General features: G+C 44.3%; 1 protein-coding gene across 1 annotated transcript in view; it reads right to left on the minus strand.

Moving 5' to 3' along the window:
• LOC306924123 (transcription factor Maf-like) overlaps positions 1 to 1,684 on the minus strand; it is a gene marked incomplete at its 5' end in the record, with an annotated part of 81,363 nt that extends 79,679 nt beyond the window's left edge. Inside the window, one exon of the mRNA XM_079502481.1 lies at positions 696 to 1,684. Within this exon, the coding sequence (XP_079358607.1) occupies positions 696 to 1,684 (989 nt within the window). The remainder of the gene's footprint in view (positions 1 to 695) is intronic.
• Between the last annotated feature and the right edge of the window lie 14,254 nt (positions 1,685 to 15,938).

Here is a 15,938-nt window from a genome sequence, read left to right on the forward strand (position 1 = left end):
TACAGTCAATTATATTATACAAAGCCAAAAGTTGACAAAAGTATTGAAAAATCCTTACACGACCAGCATGCGTGGGTTCACAGGCTAAATCTATTTCCAAACTGTGGGTGTATAGTTTGGCTTATTAACACGACAGATAAGGATGGGTGATAAAAATACAAACATGAGTAGCTTAGCCAGGACTGAACTCAGAACCTGTGTCAAATTAAAACTGATTTATAACCTATTTTGAAATAGCCTCCACAAAGGAAATTAAGTTAAAGTAGACAGGTTGAAACGTAATTGGACAAGGCGCAGCTTATAACAGACTATAACCTAACAACACACACTAATTTGTGCAGCTATAGTCTAAAAGACAAACATCACCAAATGGACAAAAAAGAGACTTCAGAATAATCATATCGTAGCCGAGTTATCATTCAAAGTCCACAAAACAAGCCTACGGTATTTTATGGGTCCTTATAAGGCCTATGAATGTGTGAATATCAAAATATTTTGTGAAGCCCCATTGAGCCCATTCACTTTCCAAATAAAAACGCGTAAGCGTATCTAACTTTGCATATTTAGAAAGCCTTTACTCACAACTCTCTTCATGTGTGTTCGGTTGGAAACAAATGCACATTTAGTTTTTTAGTTGTTCTGTTTTTTTTTCCCGCCGCGATGTCGCTAAACTTTTAGACGCCGATGAAACTCACATGAAAAACTCCGGGGACGAGGGGTTGTTGTCGCTGTTGGATCCGTTCTGTTCTCGGAAGCCATTGGTGATGAGCTTCTCGTATTTCTCCTTGTAGGCGTCCCTCTCCCGCACCAGCCTGGAGATCTCCTGCTTGAGGTGGTCCACCTGCTGGATGAGCTGCGTCTTCTCGCCCTCCAGGACGTGCCGCTGCTGCACCCGCTTGTAGCGGCAGGACTGCGCGTAGCCCCGGTTCTTTAGCGTCCTCCGCTTCTGTTTCAGGCGGATCACCTCCTCCTTGCTGACCCCCCGCAGCTGCCGGTTGAGTTCCCGCACCGACATGGACACCAGCTGGTCGTCCGAGAACCGGTCGTCCAGGCGCAAGTGGTGCTGGTGGCTGCCCGCCGTGCCGACGCTGGACTGCGACCCGCCGGAGGACGGGTGGTGTCCTCCCCCCGGGTGGTGGTGGTGGTGATGGTGATGGTGGTGGTGGGGCACGCCGTTCTGAGCCGCCGCGGCGGCGATGACCGCGGACACCACGGCGGCCGCCGAGCCCATCTCCTCCCCGGGCATGGCACCTCCCGCCCCGGCCGCGCCGCCGACGAACTGCTGCCCCCTGGCATAGCCGTCGAACGTCTGGAGCTGGTGACTGTTGCTGATCAGCGCCTCCACGGCATCCTCCGGGCTAAAGCCCAGAGCCTCGGGATTCAACTGCTGTTGGTACCCGGTCATCCAGTAGAAATCCTCCAAGTGCGCCTTCTGTTCGCTCCCCGATCCCGGACTGGGCGCCGAGAAGCTTGGAGAGGGGGGAACCGAGCTGCAAGGCGTGCTCATCGGGGTGGAAGATAGGGATCCCCCGGCGATCAGGCGGCTGCACTGGCTGATGCTGCGATCGGGCTCCACCGGCTCCTTTTTCACTTCAAACTTCATCAGATCGAAGTCATTAACATATTCCATGGCCAGGGGACTGGTGGGCAGGTCGGAGTTGCTCATTGCCAGTTCTGATGCCATCCTCTTGCTGTTGACAGTCCTCCAAAGGGGGTGAGGAGCACCTGTCAAACTGGGCTGCTGAGACACGCACTGAGCCAGCTTGATTTCTTTATTTATTTTTCTTCAAAACCGGAGGAAAAAGAAAGTGTCTTTTTTTCTGGGCTAATTGCGCAGCCAGGTTCTGGTTTTGTAATTCGATAAGTTTTTCTTTCCCCCCCCCCTCTCCCCTCCTTTACGCAGAATCCCTATTGCACAGACGCATTGGAGCAGCGCGTGCGTCTCCGTGTTTTCTGCCTCTCTCTCGGAGCGTGCGGGTGTCTGCGCGCGGCTCTCTGTGTTTCTAACATTTAACACTTCATGGCTCCTTTTAGGATCAGTGCGCCAAATTGAAGAGGTTCACGTGCGTGTCCCCGGCAAATTGTTGCCTTGTAGAAGAATGTGGAGAGAAAAAAAGAAAAGAAAAGAAAAAACTCCACCCCAAAGGATTGATAGATTTTTTTAAAGGGATCAGTCAGTCGACGAGTTAAAAAAGCATTGCTTAGTTTTATAGGCGCCCCTGACGTCAGGGCTGAAATATGAAATTGACTGAGACTCGCAGCCAATGAGCGCACTGGCCTGCGGAGGTAATTAGCATAATAATATGGAAAGCAAAGTTTTCTGAACTGTCCAAAGCTATCAGCAGATTGACACATGAGACTCAATAGCTTCACATCGCAAAGAGGAAGCACAGAAGAGAGAAATAAAATAATACAATATATAGACTGTGTTCCGAGGATTTTATGAAGATATGGTTGGTAAATATGCTAATCTTTCTTTTGAGAATGAGTTTGACATTTTCTAATAGGTTATATACTAACATGATAGGCTACCATCAAATCAATAAAACACTTAGCCTAATTGTGCCCATATTCAATAACTTTATAGTCTTTGTGTTTGCACTGCTGGTTGGACGATTAAAGCAGACCTAATTTACTTTAAATAGTCAACCGCCTATACCTATCTCTGGGTAAACGTCTGTTGTCCATCAATTAGAACACGAGATAATTAAATTAAGGTTCCAATATAATGATCCCGGGAATTCCTTCCAACATTGTTTTGAAACAATTAAAATTGATTTATTACGAAACATTTGACTCGCATTTGATAGCCTAAACATTTGACTCGCATTTGATAGCCTAAACATTTGAACACATGATTTTTACCTATACAAATATGTCTTTCACAGTTTCAGATATACGGAGGAAAATCTGAAGATCATCACTCAATAAGAAAGGTGATGTTTGCTGAGGTGAAATTATCATTCTGGTTCAATGGCAACCTTTTGGAAACTCAATATCGCCACCTTTTGGCAGAAAATAATATTTCGGGCATTCATAGTGCATGTTTGCAGTGTAGTTTTCCACAATTTACAAATGGTTTTAATTGAGATATCGATTTACTATCATGTCTACCCGTAGACCTGGACTTAATCTCCAAGTGAATATTAATCATACAAATCTTTAAAAAAAACCAATGACTGTGCATTTCAATAGTCTATCTATCTTAAAACAAGGAAAAAGTAAGATTACTTTAAAGATGTTTTTTTTCTTCTCCTGAATGCCATGACATGAGATAGAGTCTAGTAGTCAATATTTTTCACCTCTTATTTTAATGTATCACAATGGCCATGGCCATGTCCATATAGAGTTTTTATGGCCACGGCACACCAATGGGCAAGTCACAATCTCAAGACTCACCTGGATTCATAACAAAAACAGCCAATCTCTAAATTGTGAGCTTGTAGACCTGCTTTTTTTTGTAGACCTGCTTTTTTTTTTTTTACTATTTTTGAAAAGTGTAAAAAAAAAAGGGAAAAAAAGAAGAAGAAATAAAAAGTATTTTAGCCTTTATATGCCCCAAATATTTTGGGTACATAATTTGTATCTGTATTGGGAATTGAGTGCACTATTGTGGTTGTCACAAAATCCCTGACCTGTGTGTGTGTGTGTGTGTGTGTGTGTGTGTGTGTGTGTGTGTGTGTGTGTGTGTGTGTGTGTGTGTGTGTGTGTGCGTGTGCGTGTGTGTGTGTGTGTGTGTGTGAGTGCGTGTGTGCGCGTGCGTGCGTGTGTCTAGTCCCAATCCAATGTAATGATCACAACAACATTGTTCATCTTTCTCAACACCCCCCCGCTCCCCCCCCCCCCCCCCCCCTCCCATTCCTCGGGAGTGGTGGCACATAAGAACAAACAATAAGGAGGGCTATACACAGAGGACAGGAGAGTAAATAAGAGCACTCTCCCTGGAACATGTCACACGGGGGAAGATTCAGAATACTACAAAGCCCGCCAGCAGATAAGCCAACTCCCCAGTGTCCCAACACAAGTAAATATTCTCCTGGTCCCTGTGACTGTTCACAGGGACTTAGCGTTAAACAGGGAGGATAAACATAGTGTTTTATTCATTAGAACACACAACAGAGGCCCCTCTGATGCTTTGAATAAATATTAAACAGACGACATGTCCCATCTGATGCTATATGTACTGTAAGTAGTGGTGCTATGTAAATAAAGGCTTGTAATCAAAGAGAGGGGAATAACTGCTGCAGTGTGTAATCACAGTACAGTAAAAAATAAAATATACATACTTTATTTGTTTTTAGTTTTTTTTCTATTATGGAATTATTTCCAGCTCCGCAGTAAAGGTGAACAAGTAACGGGCTGCTGTGGCCTAAAGGTTAGGAGCACTCTTGTTGCCGGAATGTTCCTGGTTGGATTCCCCTGACCGGACGCCAAAATCTGGGTGAGGATGCCACCACTCACCACTCCCCCAACACCGCTGAAGTGCCCTTGAGCAAGGCACTGAACATCCAACTGCTCAATGGCCAACATGACTGTGGTTGTACTGGTCAGTTCCCAGGTTTTTAAGTGTGTGTCTGTCTGTGTCTGTCTGCTAAAAATGAGCTACTAAGCCCCCCTTTTCCCCATTCTGAATACCCATATACCTTTTTTATATCGTGTAAAATAAGAACTTTGTTAAAAAAAAAGAAAAAAACAATAATCCCGGTGATTTCACTCATATGGATATGAACAATCAACTGATGGCGAGAAAACGCTAATACTGCAGCCAGAAACAGACAAACAAATTTTAGTGATTGACTATTGTAAATGACACAGAGCCACCTCCCCGAGACGGTTCGTTTATTTTTGGACCAATTCTTATATAAGACGAAGGTGAATGTCAATGTTATTCTCCATAGAGAAATGACTTCCGCAACCCAGGGGATGAGCAAGTGACGTCAGGATTTCGGTACTCTTTGTATGAAACACAAGTTCTGTTGAACATGAGATATGATGTTTGGTCACGCCAATATGTACGTATATCATCATCTGTTTTTACTAGACTCCCGTCTCCCGTATCCTGTTCCCTGCAGGCTTCAGATGCGCCTCCTGCAGAAGATGTTGGCGTTGACCTGTTGCGACCACATGCCATGCTGACGTCAACCCTGAGTAGGCTTCAAACCCACAACCTTCCGCATTAAATAAGGGCCTATGCTCTAACCGCTACACTAGAGTGGCTCACTCACTCACTCACTCACTCACTCACTCACTCACTCACTCACTCACTCACTCACTCACTCACTCACTCACAGTGGCGTGCGCAGACATTTAGAGGGGCAGGTGCTCAAGTGAAAAAGGGCACCTTGTGCAGCACGTGGAACCGGCTGGTTGCCTTAATAGTGTGAGATTTATAGATTTTGGGGCATAAATAATATATTAGAACCTTTTTTTTATCAAGAATTGATCAATGTCACCATGGTCCACATACTGTATACACTGTACCAAAACAAAATTGCCCTTCTTTTCAAAAGGGCACATTGCTGTCCAGATGGCAAGGGCAGGTGGTGCTCTAGCACCCCTAGTGTCTATCTGTGCACGCCACTGCTCACTCACTCACTCACTCACTCACTCACTCACTCACTCACTCACTCACCAGATACTCAACAGTTACAGTCAGAGCTCATAGTTGACAGATAAGTCAATACATCTGCTGCATGTGAACTCCGAGCACACTGTATTTTCCAGCTCTCCCAAATTAGGATTCATCTGCTTTTGTCTCTCAAGGGTTAACAAACTGAGTCCAACTCCACTGCTTCTTTCTAGCAAGTATGTATACCTATGCACAACTGAATGCCTGAATGTAAGGTATTAGTTAGCTTAGGGTAATTCAAATGCTTTACAAATTCATTAAAACTCAACATGCTTCAAATAGTATGCCCATCTTTGAACCCAGAGCATACATAGTAAAATTTGTGTTAAACTAACAGATTTTACTGAGTAGACAGACGATTTCTGAATGGGGAAAAAAAGAAAGAAAGGAAAAAAAACGTCTTTGAGACAAGATTGGCCTTTTGTTTGGATAATGTGCCAGCCCCTACACGTAGTAATGAAACACTGTCTGACCTTTCAGAGTTCACCCCAGGAGAGCACTGATGCATCCTGGGTAAAGAATAAGCATCGTTCCGGGACTTCCCTGTGATTTACTGGTAGCGTGGCTTCACTAATTATTACATCTATTAAATACATCCCCACTACGTTATGACTTATGTGCCACATCACGCCAAGACCTTGCTTTTATTTTCAGCATGCTTACCTTTGTGTTTGTCTGTGGGGTTTCCCAATTTTATGAATCTGCATGTCGCTTCTGTTTAGCTTGGTTAGCTTAATGGCGTGCGTGCGTGCGTGCGTGCGTGCGTGCGTGCGTGCGTGCGTGCGTCACATTAAGCTGTTGCATGCAGAAGGTCAAATCCTAACGCTTAAACATGATTGGTTCAATTCCGATTCCGGACATGTCATATCTCCTCTCTCTGTCCACTCTTCTCCATTTCTGCTTCATTAGGCAGAACAGCAGGTTCTGCCTAATACAGCAGAAATTCCATCAAAATAACTACTCAACTCAGTTTAGACTTCAGAAACAGGACAGGTTTGCAATGTTCACATCATTTCAAAATAGGTTTGACAGAGAGAAAATTAAGGGTTACAGTAGCCTACCAACAGCCTCATTAAACCTCACTCAGTGTGTCTGCCAAGTACAGTTTTTATAACTCCACTTGCAGAATTAAAATAACCTAAAATAGCCATACACAGGTATTACTTTAAGTTAATAGTCTGGATGACTCCAGCACACGCTTTATTATGGCAGATGAATTTGCAGTAACTTTAATAAACTGACAGAAACTAAACTATAGGATTTCTCCATTACCGAGATTATACCTCATAATCATTCATTATATTCCCAGCGGGAGGTTGGCCTCATATTCACTCTCAATCCCTGTTTAATGCCATATATTAAACTATGGTGGTGCTCCAATAAGTGGAGGTGGGTGGGTGTGTGGGGGCACCAGACTGGTGCTTCAATGGGCTCATTGCAGACACACATTTAATTAGCAGGACAGAAAATGAAATGTTCGCGAGGTCTTAGTTAACTGTTGTATCTTTTGTAATGGAATGAAGGAGCTATGAGAAGCAATACAAGGGGGTATAGTGCATGAAGAGTGCTAACATGCTTTTCCCCTGCAAGTGTTTTATGAAGGGAATAAAATAATGCATATTAAGATAATAAGCTTCCACTTCACGGAAACAAAGTGCCATATTTGCAAAGTGCCGTATTTGAAGGAGCTAGGTCTCTCTCTCTCTCTCTCTCTCATTCTCTCTCTCCTTCCTGTGTTGGCTTTCTCCCTCTCGTCTTTCAGTCTTTTAATTCTCCTCCTGCACCATCTGTTTCTAATGTGCCCTAATTCAATTCTGCATTAATGAGACCTTCACCCCTCCCCTTTCTTATTCATTTATCTGCTTGGGAGGCAGGTAGAAGGTTTGGGTGTGAGCTGGAGTTTGAACCATCTCTGATTATATCTGGGCTTGACAAGCTGGAAATGGCACACGCTTGGTTAACGGAGGAGTCAGGTGCGCTCATCAAGTGCCCGGTTGATCATTATCTGATGCAGACACGCACGCATACGCACACACACACACACACACACACACACACACACACACACACACACACACACACACACACACACACACACACACACACACACACACACACACACACACACACACACACACACACACACACACACACCCTTCCTCTTTCTACCCACCCACCCAGATGCATGCACACATGCATGCAGCCACACAGATTAGAGCTGTATTAGTGCATGCAGAAAGGACAATGGAGTTCTTACCAGTAGGTTACACCGTAAAATTGTGAGTGTACAAATGGCACCAAATGGACCCTTACAGTATATTAAAGAACTTAGATGACTTAATCTCATATTAGAGAGTTTATACATTAGATCACTCAACAAGCATAGGGTAAATGATCGTGTCATCGTGAATATGTGAATCTATTGTGAAACAGTTGTAAGGAGACTGTGCATGTATACAGGCAACATTGACTCCATATATCAAGATACCCTAATGTGCTGGAAATATCCTAAATATACCCCTAAATATACCCCTGAATATAATACGGGTCGTATTATAATCGGGGACTAGACTATTTGACATTCAATGTTCTTTTTCCACAAATGAGTCTTGAAAAATGGGGGTCGTCTTATCCGAGTCGTTTTATATTCGGCACAATACGGTATATATGAAATTTATATTAGATCTATAATCTAACATACATGACTCTGGAACCACTAGTTATCAAGACTACTCTGCTTAATCTAACACAATATGATGCAATTTGGTGGTCATTGGTTAAGGTCGGCAATGTGCCACATGAGTCTAAGTTTCCCTTGTTATATTGTTTGAATTTCATGCATTTAATCCACTTTAAACTTGGCATCCCTATTTTGGGAAGATTAGGCACCCCTTCACACACACACAAAATTCAAAAATTTTGAAAATAGTGAAAATAGCTGATCTATAAGCTTATATAGATTGTCCATTTTTTCTATTCGCCGTACAACTTAGTACATAGGGCTTGCTTAAAGTGGTTAAAGTATGACAGACTGTCACTCTGAAGGATGCTCCAGCTTGGTAAATGGCCACCGTCAGCAGAATTTCATGTCAAAACCTCATATCTCAGGGAGCCTGGTGGCTCACCCAGTTAGTGCATTAACTACATGCTCCTTGTGAGGAGCCGGGTTCGAATCAGACTCCCTCCCGGCACCATGTTTCATGTGTACCCTCCCTTTCTGCCCTCAGTTTCATGTCTCTCTACACTCTATCTGTATTAAGCAGAACATTGCTCTCCCCAAAAACTAAAATTCTACCACAAACCATATTTCTGGTTATTGTTTGTTTCAGCAGTTCGAGATAGCCTCATCCCTCTCTCTCTCTCTCTCTCTCTCTCTCTCTTTCTCTGTCTGTCTGCGTTAGGCTACAATTGCATTTAAATGGAGAAAGAACCGCAAATCTGCACAAGAAATGAACATAGTTCATATAGGAATTCACATAAATAGAAATAAAATGTTTTTTTGCTAAGTGGAACTTGTTCAAAGTTAACTCAACTATACACCAGGTTCACACGCACGCACCCACGCACGCACGCACGCACGCACGCACGCACGCACGCACGCACGCACGCACGCACACACACACACACACACACACACACACACACACACACACACACACACACACACACATGCTTGCGCACAAACAGTGTGAATCCTATAGGACGTGAGCTCATCCTCTCTCATTAGACCCACACTGCTACATCATTGGCCTCATTAGCCGGCCTCACCGTGTATCACCCAGTATGTGGAGGAGCAGGTACCAGACACCCCCGCTCCCATAGCACAAGAAACCATATAGTTTGCCTGCTCCCATAGCTACACACTACACAGCATTGGTATTTATAATTCAGACCCTGTACTGTAGCAGACAGTAGCGAACAGTGTGGATTGTGTACAATTTTAGCATTTCGCTCTTAATGCCTGTGTGTTTATATTTTTAGGCCCATAACACGGAGCACATGGTGACCCTGTGTTTGCATGCGTGACTCACTGCCAGCACACACTGTACCCACAGGCACAGTGATTCATGTTGCAGCTGGAGGTTGTGAGTTGTTATTGATGTGGCTGGTATATGTGTATATGTGTACTGTGTGCTATATGCTCTCTGCGACTGTACGCCGTGCCGCGTTATTAATATCCACGGTGTCCACTCTGTGTTGTTATTAATGTGACTCATATACATATGGAGTTCCCCCATTAGTCAGAGTCTTACTGTGCCACAACACAGGGAGAGGAGGAGCTATGGAATACCCTTCCTCCTTCTGCTCCTATATGTCTACACCTCCTCCTCATCATCATCATCATCATCCTCCCCTGTTTGACCCAAAATGTTAATGTCTATGAATGCACACATTTTTTGAGGGGCGCTAGCTAGCCCCTCCTATGCTTTGTGTGTTTGTGTGTACCACATTTTGTGATGATTTGATTGGCCAGTTTTGTGATGATTCGATTGGCTGAGCAAGGAATGTGATGATGTATGATGATGTATGACGATAAGAGCCCCCCTCACTTCACACAAGTGTGATTTTCTTTTGAGTGGCGCTAACCCCTCCAATGCATGGATTTCCGAAATTACGACTGAAATGTATGGACATTGATGTTTGTTTAGGGTATAGTCATGACAAAATGACGAACAAGTCAATGCACTTTAATATTTATTTAGGGCAGTTATAATGTCATCTGGCAGATATTAATACTGCCCTCGCTGCGCCTCTCACTTTGCACGAGTGTGATTTTTCTTTTCACCTGGCAGTGAGGTGTTGCACGGGGCAGTGTCACATGCATAAAGATTCAAACACTTGCTTTGAATGCTACCAATTAACCCATAATCACCAGTTTACTTATCAAGACCATGCAATGGAGCTAGTATAGGCTCTACTGTGTGAAATTACTGCCAAAGCGAAAACATTCCCTGCCGAAGCGAAAACATTGTGAAACTGCACTATACAACAACTTGGCTTTGTGTTTAGTTACGTGGCCGGTTAAGACTGAGGTTAGGTTTCTGGTTTATAGTTTATGTTAGATTTAGTAATAGGATTAGTAGTACTAGTCGGACAACGTGACCAACGCCATGTTGACAACATAACGTCTCCGCTCCGGCAGAGCCTAAGTAGCCTACTGGTTTTTATGGGTTGATAACATTAGAATCCACTAGATTCAAACTTTCTTCCAGATTTCCCATCCCTGTGGAACAGTTTGCAGAATTACAGTACATTCCAAGCACAACTCAATACAAAAACTGTTAACTGTGAGTGGACGACACCATGAAGCATTACACCTGTCTACAAGAGGGCCCACCGTTTTCAATTCATCATAACATTTAGAGACGTACAAATATACACTTCTATATAACCAAAAACAGGAAATCATCATAAAGGAGGTAAAAAAGGGGGAAAAACATCTACAGTGAGAGGAAAAAGGGGTGGGTCGGCTTCCCATGGCAAACACTGGAGATAGTTTTTTGTAGGAGTGCCCGGCTAAGCTGGAGGCACCATTGATCAAACCACCAAATCTGTGGTGGTGGTGGGCGAGTGTGTTACCTCTACGCCACCCGGACAACTCCTTGAAATGCCCTACCTAACCTATGACTGAGTGGCACAGCCACCAGTACTGAAATGACCCTTTGGAGTTGTTTATATGTTTTTGCCCCTGTCCTTATTGTTGTCTGCTAACAGCTATCTCAAGCATCAATCGGCATGAACCTTTGCACTAGGCCAAGGAAAAACTTCCACCCCTATAAATCTTGAACCATAGGTCATCCTACAGATTTTGTCCAAAACTCACACAAATCGGTACACATGTCTAGAGTCATGTGATCTAGTTGTATTAGAGTTTTCATATTCAATTCAGATTGGCTTCAAACATTTGCGGAAGAGGCCTGTTTTGAAAACGGCAGAAACCATGAACGTAATTTCCAATTTGGGCCAAATTTCAATCACACATCGAGCGGCATCTAAACCATGCAGAGCCAAACGCGATTTAACTTGTCACAAATGCTACAAATATGTTGCAGGGGGAAAAGAAATCCCCCATGCTTGGGACATTGCCTGTCAAACAGGGTCTTGATACCGTTTGCCTGTAATTGCTTCATAAATGTGTGTGCCTGGTCTATGTCTTACAAAAAATGCCATATGTCCTGGCGGAGATCTGCGCTCGGAGGAGCACACTTTTCTAGTTTACTGGGTAGTTGTAGGAGAGAGCAGTGTGCTGCTGTACCACAGAAAAGGAGAACACAGCCCAGTCCCAAGCCACTTCCCCCATGCAGGTCAGCTCTGAAAGCAGGAATCACCCGTATTGCTCTTGCTTCCTTTTTGAAAGAGAACAAACGATTCAACCATGCGGAAGGAATGTGAAAATAAACACCTCTGCGCACAGTATGATTTAAGACTATCGTCAGATGAACGCAAGTATTAATTTTTACCTAACCCTCATTGTTCCCTCATTCGTCCCGTAGAGCATCATTCCCCCATAGCTCTGGCCGGGGGAGGGTGTGTCGTGGGAGAGTGAGCAGACCCCACTCAAAGCCACATCTCTCTGCTTCACTCTTCACTCTGTCAGAGGGGAGGCTGAGACAATGCAGCCCGCAGGACACTCTCGCACCACAATCCCTCATATCCCCATTAGATATGTCCTATTAAGACCCCAAGACAAATAGGCCTCCATCAGAGAGATGTGCTTTTCTGAAGGGGGGAAGCAGCCAGGGAGAAGAAGAGAAGGAGGAGGCCTGGCCGGTAAGATGGTCATACGACGGAGGGATGAGTGAAGGTGGGATGATGAACAGGCAGCACGTAATGAGTGGATTTTTGATTATGGCGATATTGAGCGTTGGAAATGAGATCTTTGTCAGATGTGGTTTTGAGGGCGAGCGCGAGCGCAGGGGGAAGGCCGGGACTGGCGGTAATCTGGCTGCTAAATGGAAGGTTTGACGTGTCGTGTCTGTGTGTGTCTGTCTGTGTGTCTGTGTGTGTGTGTGTGTGTGTGTGTGTGTGTGTGTGTGTGTGTGTGTGTGTGTGTGTGTGTGTGTGTGTGTGTGTGTGTGTGTGTGTGTGTGTGTGTGTGTGTGTGTGTGTGTGTGTGTGTGTGTGTGTGTGTGTGTGTGGACCCACCAGACTGCTCCGTTTCATCTTACCCGCAGTTCAGCACTTTGATCAAGCTCACAAACTTGCACGATAAACAACCTCGCCAATGACAAACGTGCAATGACGAGCCTGGGGCCTTTTAGAGAGAGAGAGAGAAAGAGATTTCTGTCATCGAATAGAAACTGAGATCCTGAAAGCGATTCACGTCAGTTGAAGTCCTATACCGACTGAGAGGGAGCATGGAGGGGAGAGGAAAGTATCTTCCCTCTCTCAAAAAAAACGCACAAACAGACTTAGAAAGAGTTAGTCATGGTTCTTTGCTCACTCACAGTAGATTTGGATGCTTACACAGGAGCAGAGACACTCTTCCTGTTGCTTATCCACTTCCTGAGCCTCAATTTGTATTGAAATCCCTCACAGGCAATTATCCACATGGAAACGGTGTACTTACTCTGAGCTTATATAAGTTTTCTTCCTCGGAAAGCCGCACCATTTTCATTTAAAAACTCTGATTACAGTTTATATCCACAAGAAAATGGTTAAAAAGGGGGATGCTGGTGCCGCCGGACCTCTCTGTGGCTGTATAATTTGCGAGATTGAATAATCATTCCTTGGCATGATGTTAGAAAAATCCTCTTGGAGGAAGAGAGAAGTGGGTAGCCATTGACATCTACAGTATACTTGGTCAAGAAGACATTTTGTTGAGTAAAGCGTTGGCAGGCTGCAGGACCTCCCCTATTCTCTCCCCCTCTCTCAGACTGTCATGAGTGTCATATATCTGGGGGATTTCTGAGGGCGAGAGAGATCGCAGCCCAATTACGGGCTGATAACTAATCAATAGGCCGCTTATTCCTACAGCTGGAAGTAAAAGAGTGGGCCCCTGGGACACGTAGTTCAGATTACTCTCTCCTCAACGTAGGACAGCCACTAATGATGGCACAGAGAGAGAGAGAGAGAGAGAGAGAGAGAGAGAGAGAGAGAGAGAGAGAGAGAGAGAGTGCTGCTACAGAGAGGGTGGAAGGAGTGTGAATGCTGTCGCAAAACAAAGAACAAAGAGAAAATGCAACCACAAAAAGAGAAGCAGCATTCTCTCTGTGAGACTATTGAATCCCTTGCCTGAGTGCGGAGGCCTCTTTCTTTTTAAGGAGGCCATTGTTATAAGAATTAGGTCAGTCTGTCCAGCGAAATCGCATGAACAAACAAATGATCCAATGTTCATAATAAATGATGGGTGTTATTTGATATCTACCGCCGGTTGTCTCTTTTATAGTAAAGAGATCTGAGGCTCCACATTACATACAGTATATACTGTAGGTGGAGATACCAGATGTGGTTGCTCCGGCTTTACGTCCTCCTTGATGCTTGAAGAGTTCTCCTGCCACGGAACGTAGAAACTATTCGTCCTCATTTCCTGTGACAGGCCATTCATATTTGCCTCTCCTCTGTCACTGTCACCCTTATGAAGAAATATGGCAACAGCCTCTGCCCCCCGCCCGCCCCCTTGCACACCCTGTGTGACAACCTGACCGGACCTCAGCCCCGGTCCCCTGCAGGGGAAAGCAAGGGTGGTACTTAATGTAATTGAGTAGCGTTTTTATGTGCTTCTAAAAATCAGTAATTCTACTTTCACTTAATTAGATTTTAGATTAAGTATTGTACTAACTAACTGTTTTTGGGAAGGCAAGAATTACAGTGTATATGGTAATGTTTTATGGCACAATCAGGAGGATATTCCATTAAGTTAGTTTGAATCTCTTTTTGCTCGTAACAGGCAACTTTTGAGACATCGATTTCTTGGATCATGACGTAACTTCCCATATAGACCACGCCCATTTCCACCTGACAATGCCATGCCCTTTGCTTGAAATCCCACTACCAGAATCAGAATAGGGTCGACCTGGTGTCTGGTTGCTAGACCTGGTGTCTGGTTGCTAGAGCAGAGCTTACCAGCACTCTGCACCAGTGGTTCCCAAAGTGGGGTCCGGGGACCCCCAGGGGTACTTGAGGGAGTTCCAGGTTGGACCCATGCTAAATGATCATTTGGAACCAAATGGACCCTTATGGGTCTGTAACTCAGAGAGTGTACAAATGGAACCAAATGAACCCTAACGGGTCCATTTGGTTCCATTTCTACACTCTCAGAGTTAAATTAACAGAGGTCCCAGAGATGCTATTAAATAGGGGTCCGTAGATTAATGCATGTCAAACTGGGAGTCCTTGAAATTAAACGGGTTGAAAATCACTGCTAGAGCCATAAACATATTCTCTTATGGGGGTCCCTGCATGGCATATATTTTCAAATGGGGGTCCGTGGGCTAATTAGTGTCAATTTGGGGGTCCTTGACATGAAAAAGTTTGGGAACCAGTGCTCTACACTATCCACACTTCCACAGAGTATTCATAAGTACTCATGCCTTGGGTCTATAGGCTTATTATCCCACCCTCAATGTCTTCACATATTGTAGAGTTAATATAAAACTCATTATTCAGGCACATTTCAGCCACCTCTTTTGCCCATTAAATGGTAAAATGGTAAATGGTGCATTTATATAGCGCCTTTATCCAAGGCGCTTTACATAGATTGTGCATTACATTCACCCATTCACACACACATTCATACACCGATTGCGGCGGAAGCCATGCAAGGTACCAACCAGCACATCGGGAGCAATTTGGGGTTCAGTGTCTTGCCCAAGGACACTTCGACATGTAGCCAGGAGGAGCCGGGATTCGAACCGCCGACCCATGGATCATTGGACGACCTGCTCTACCTCTTGAGCCACAGTCGCCCATTAGGACCACTCTACGCAACGTCATATCAAACAGCGACGCACAACACGCGTTACTTGTGTCCTGGTGGGTGGTGGCTCACACAACCCTGGATATACACCTACAAAGAAACAAAACCAAAATGTTCCTATCACCCTCTGCAGTATACTGTACCTCTGAGGTACTGTATACTGTACTGTATGAGCCCCGGACACCCTGTTTAAGACCCAAGTCCGAGGAACATATTGACAACTGTTAGATCAGGGGTTCTCAACCCGTGGGTCGCGACCCCTCGGGGGGTCGCCAAAATATTTTAGGGGGTCCCCAAATTATTTTCAAAAAATAAAATAATAATAAAATAAAATAAAAATATTTTATTTTCACGATTTTTCAAAAATAGCAGACCTACAAGCTCGTAGCG

This window comes from Electrona antarctica (genome assembly GCF_951216825.1).
Source record: "Electrona antarctica genome assembly, chromosome: 5".
Taxonomy (NCBI): domain Eukaryota; kingdom Metazoa; phylum Chordata; class Actinopteri; order Myctophiformes; family Myctophidae; genus Electrona; species Electrona antarctica.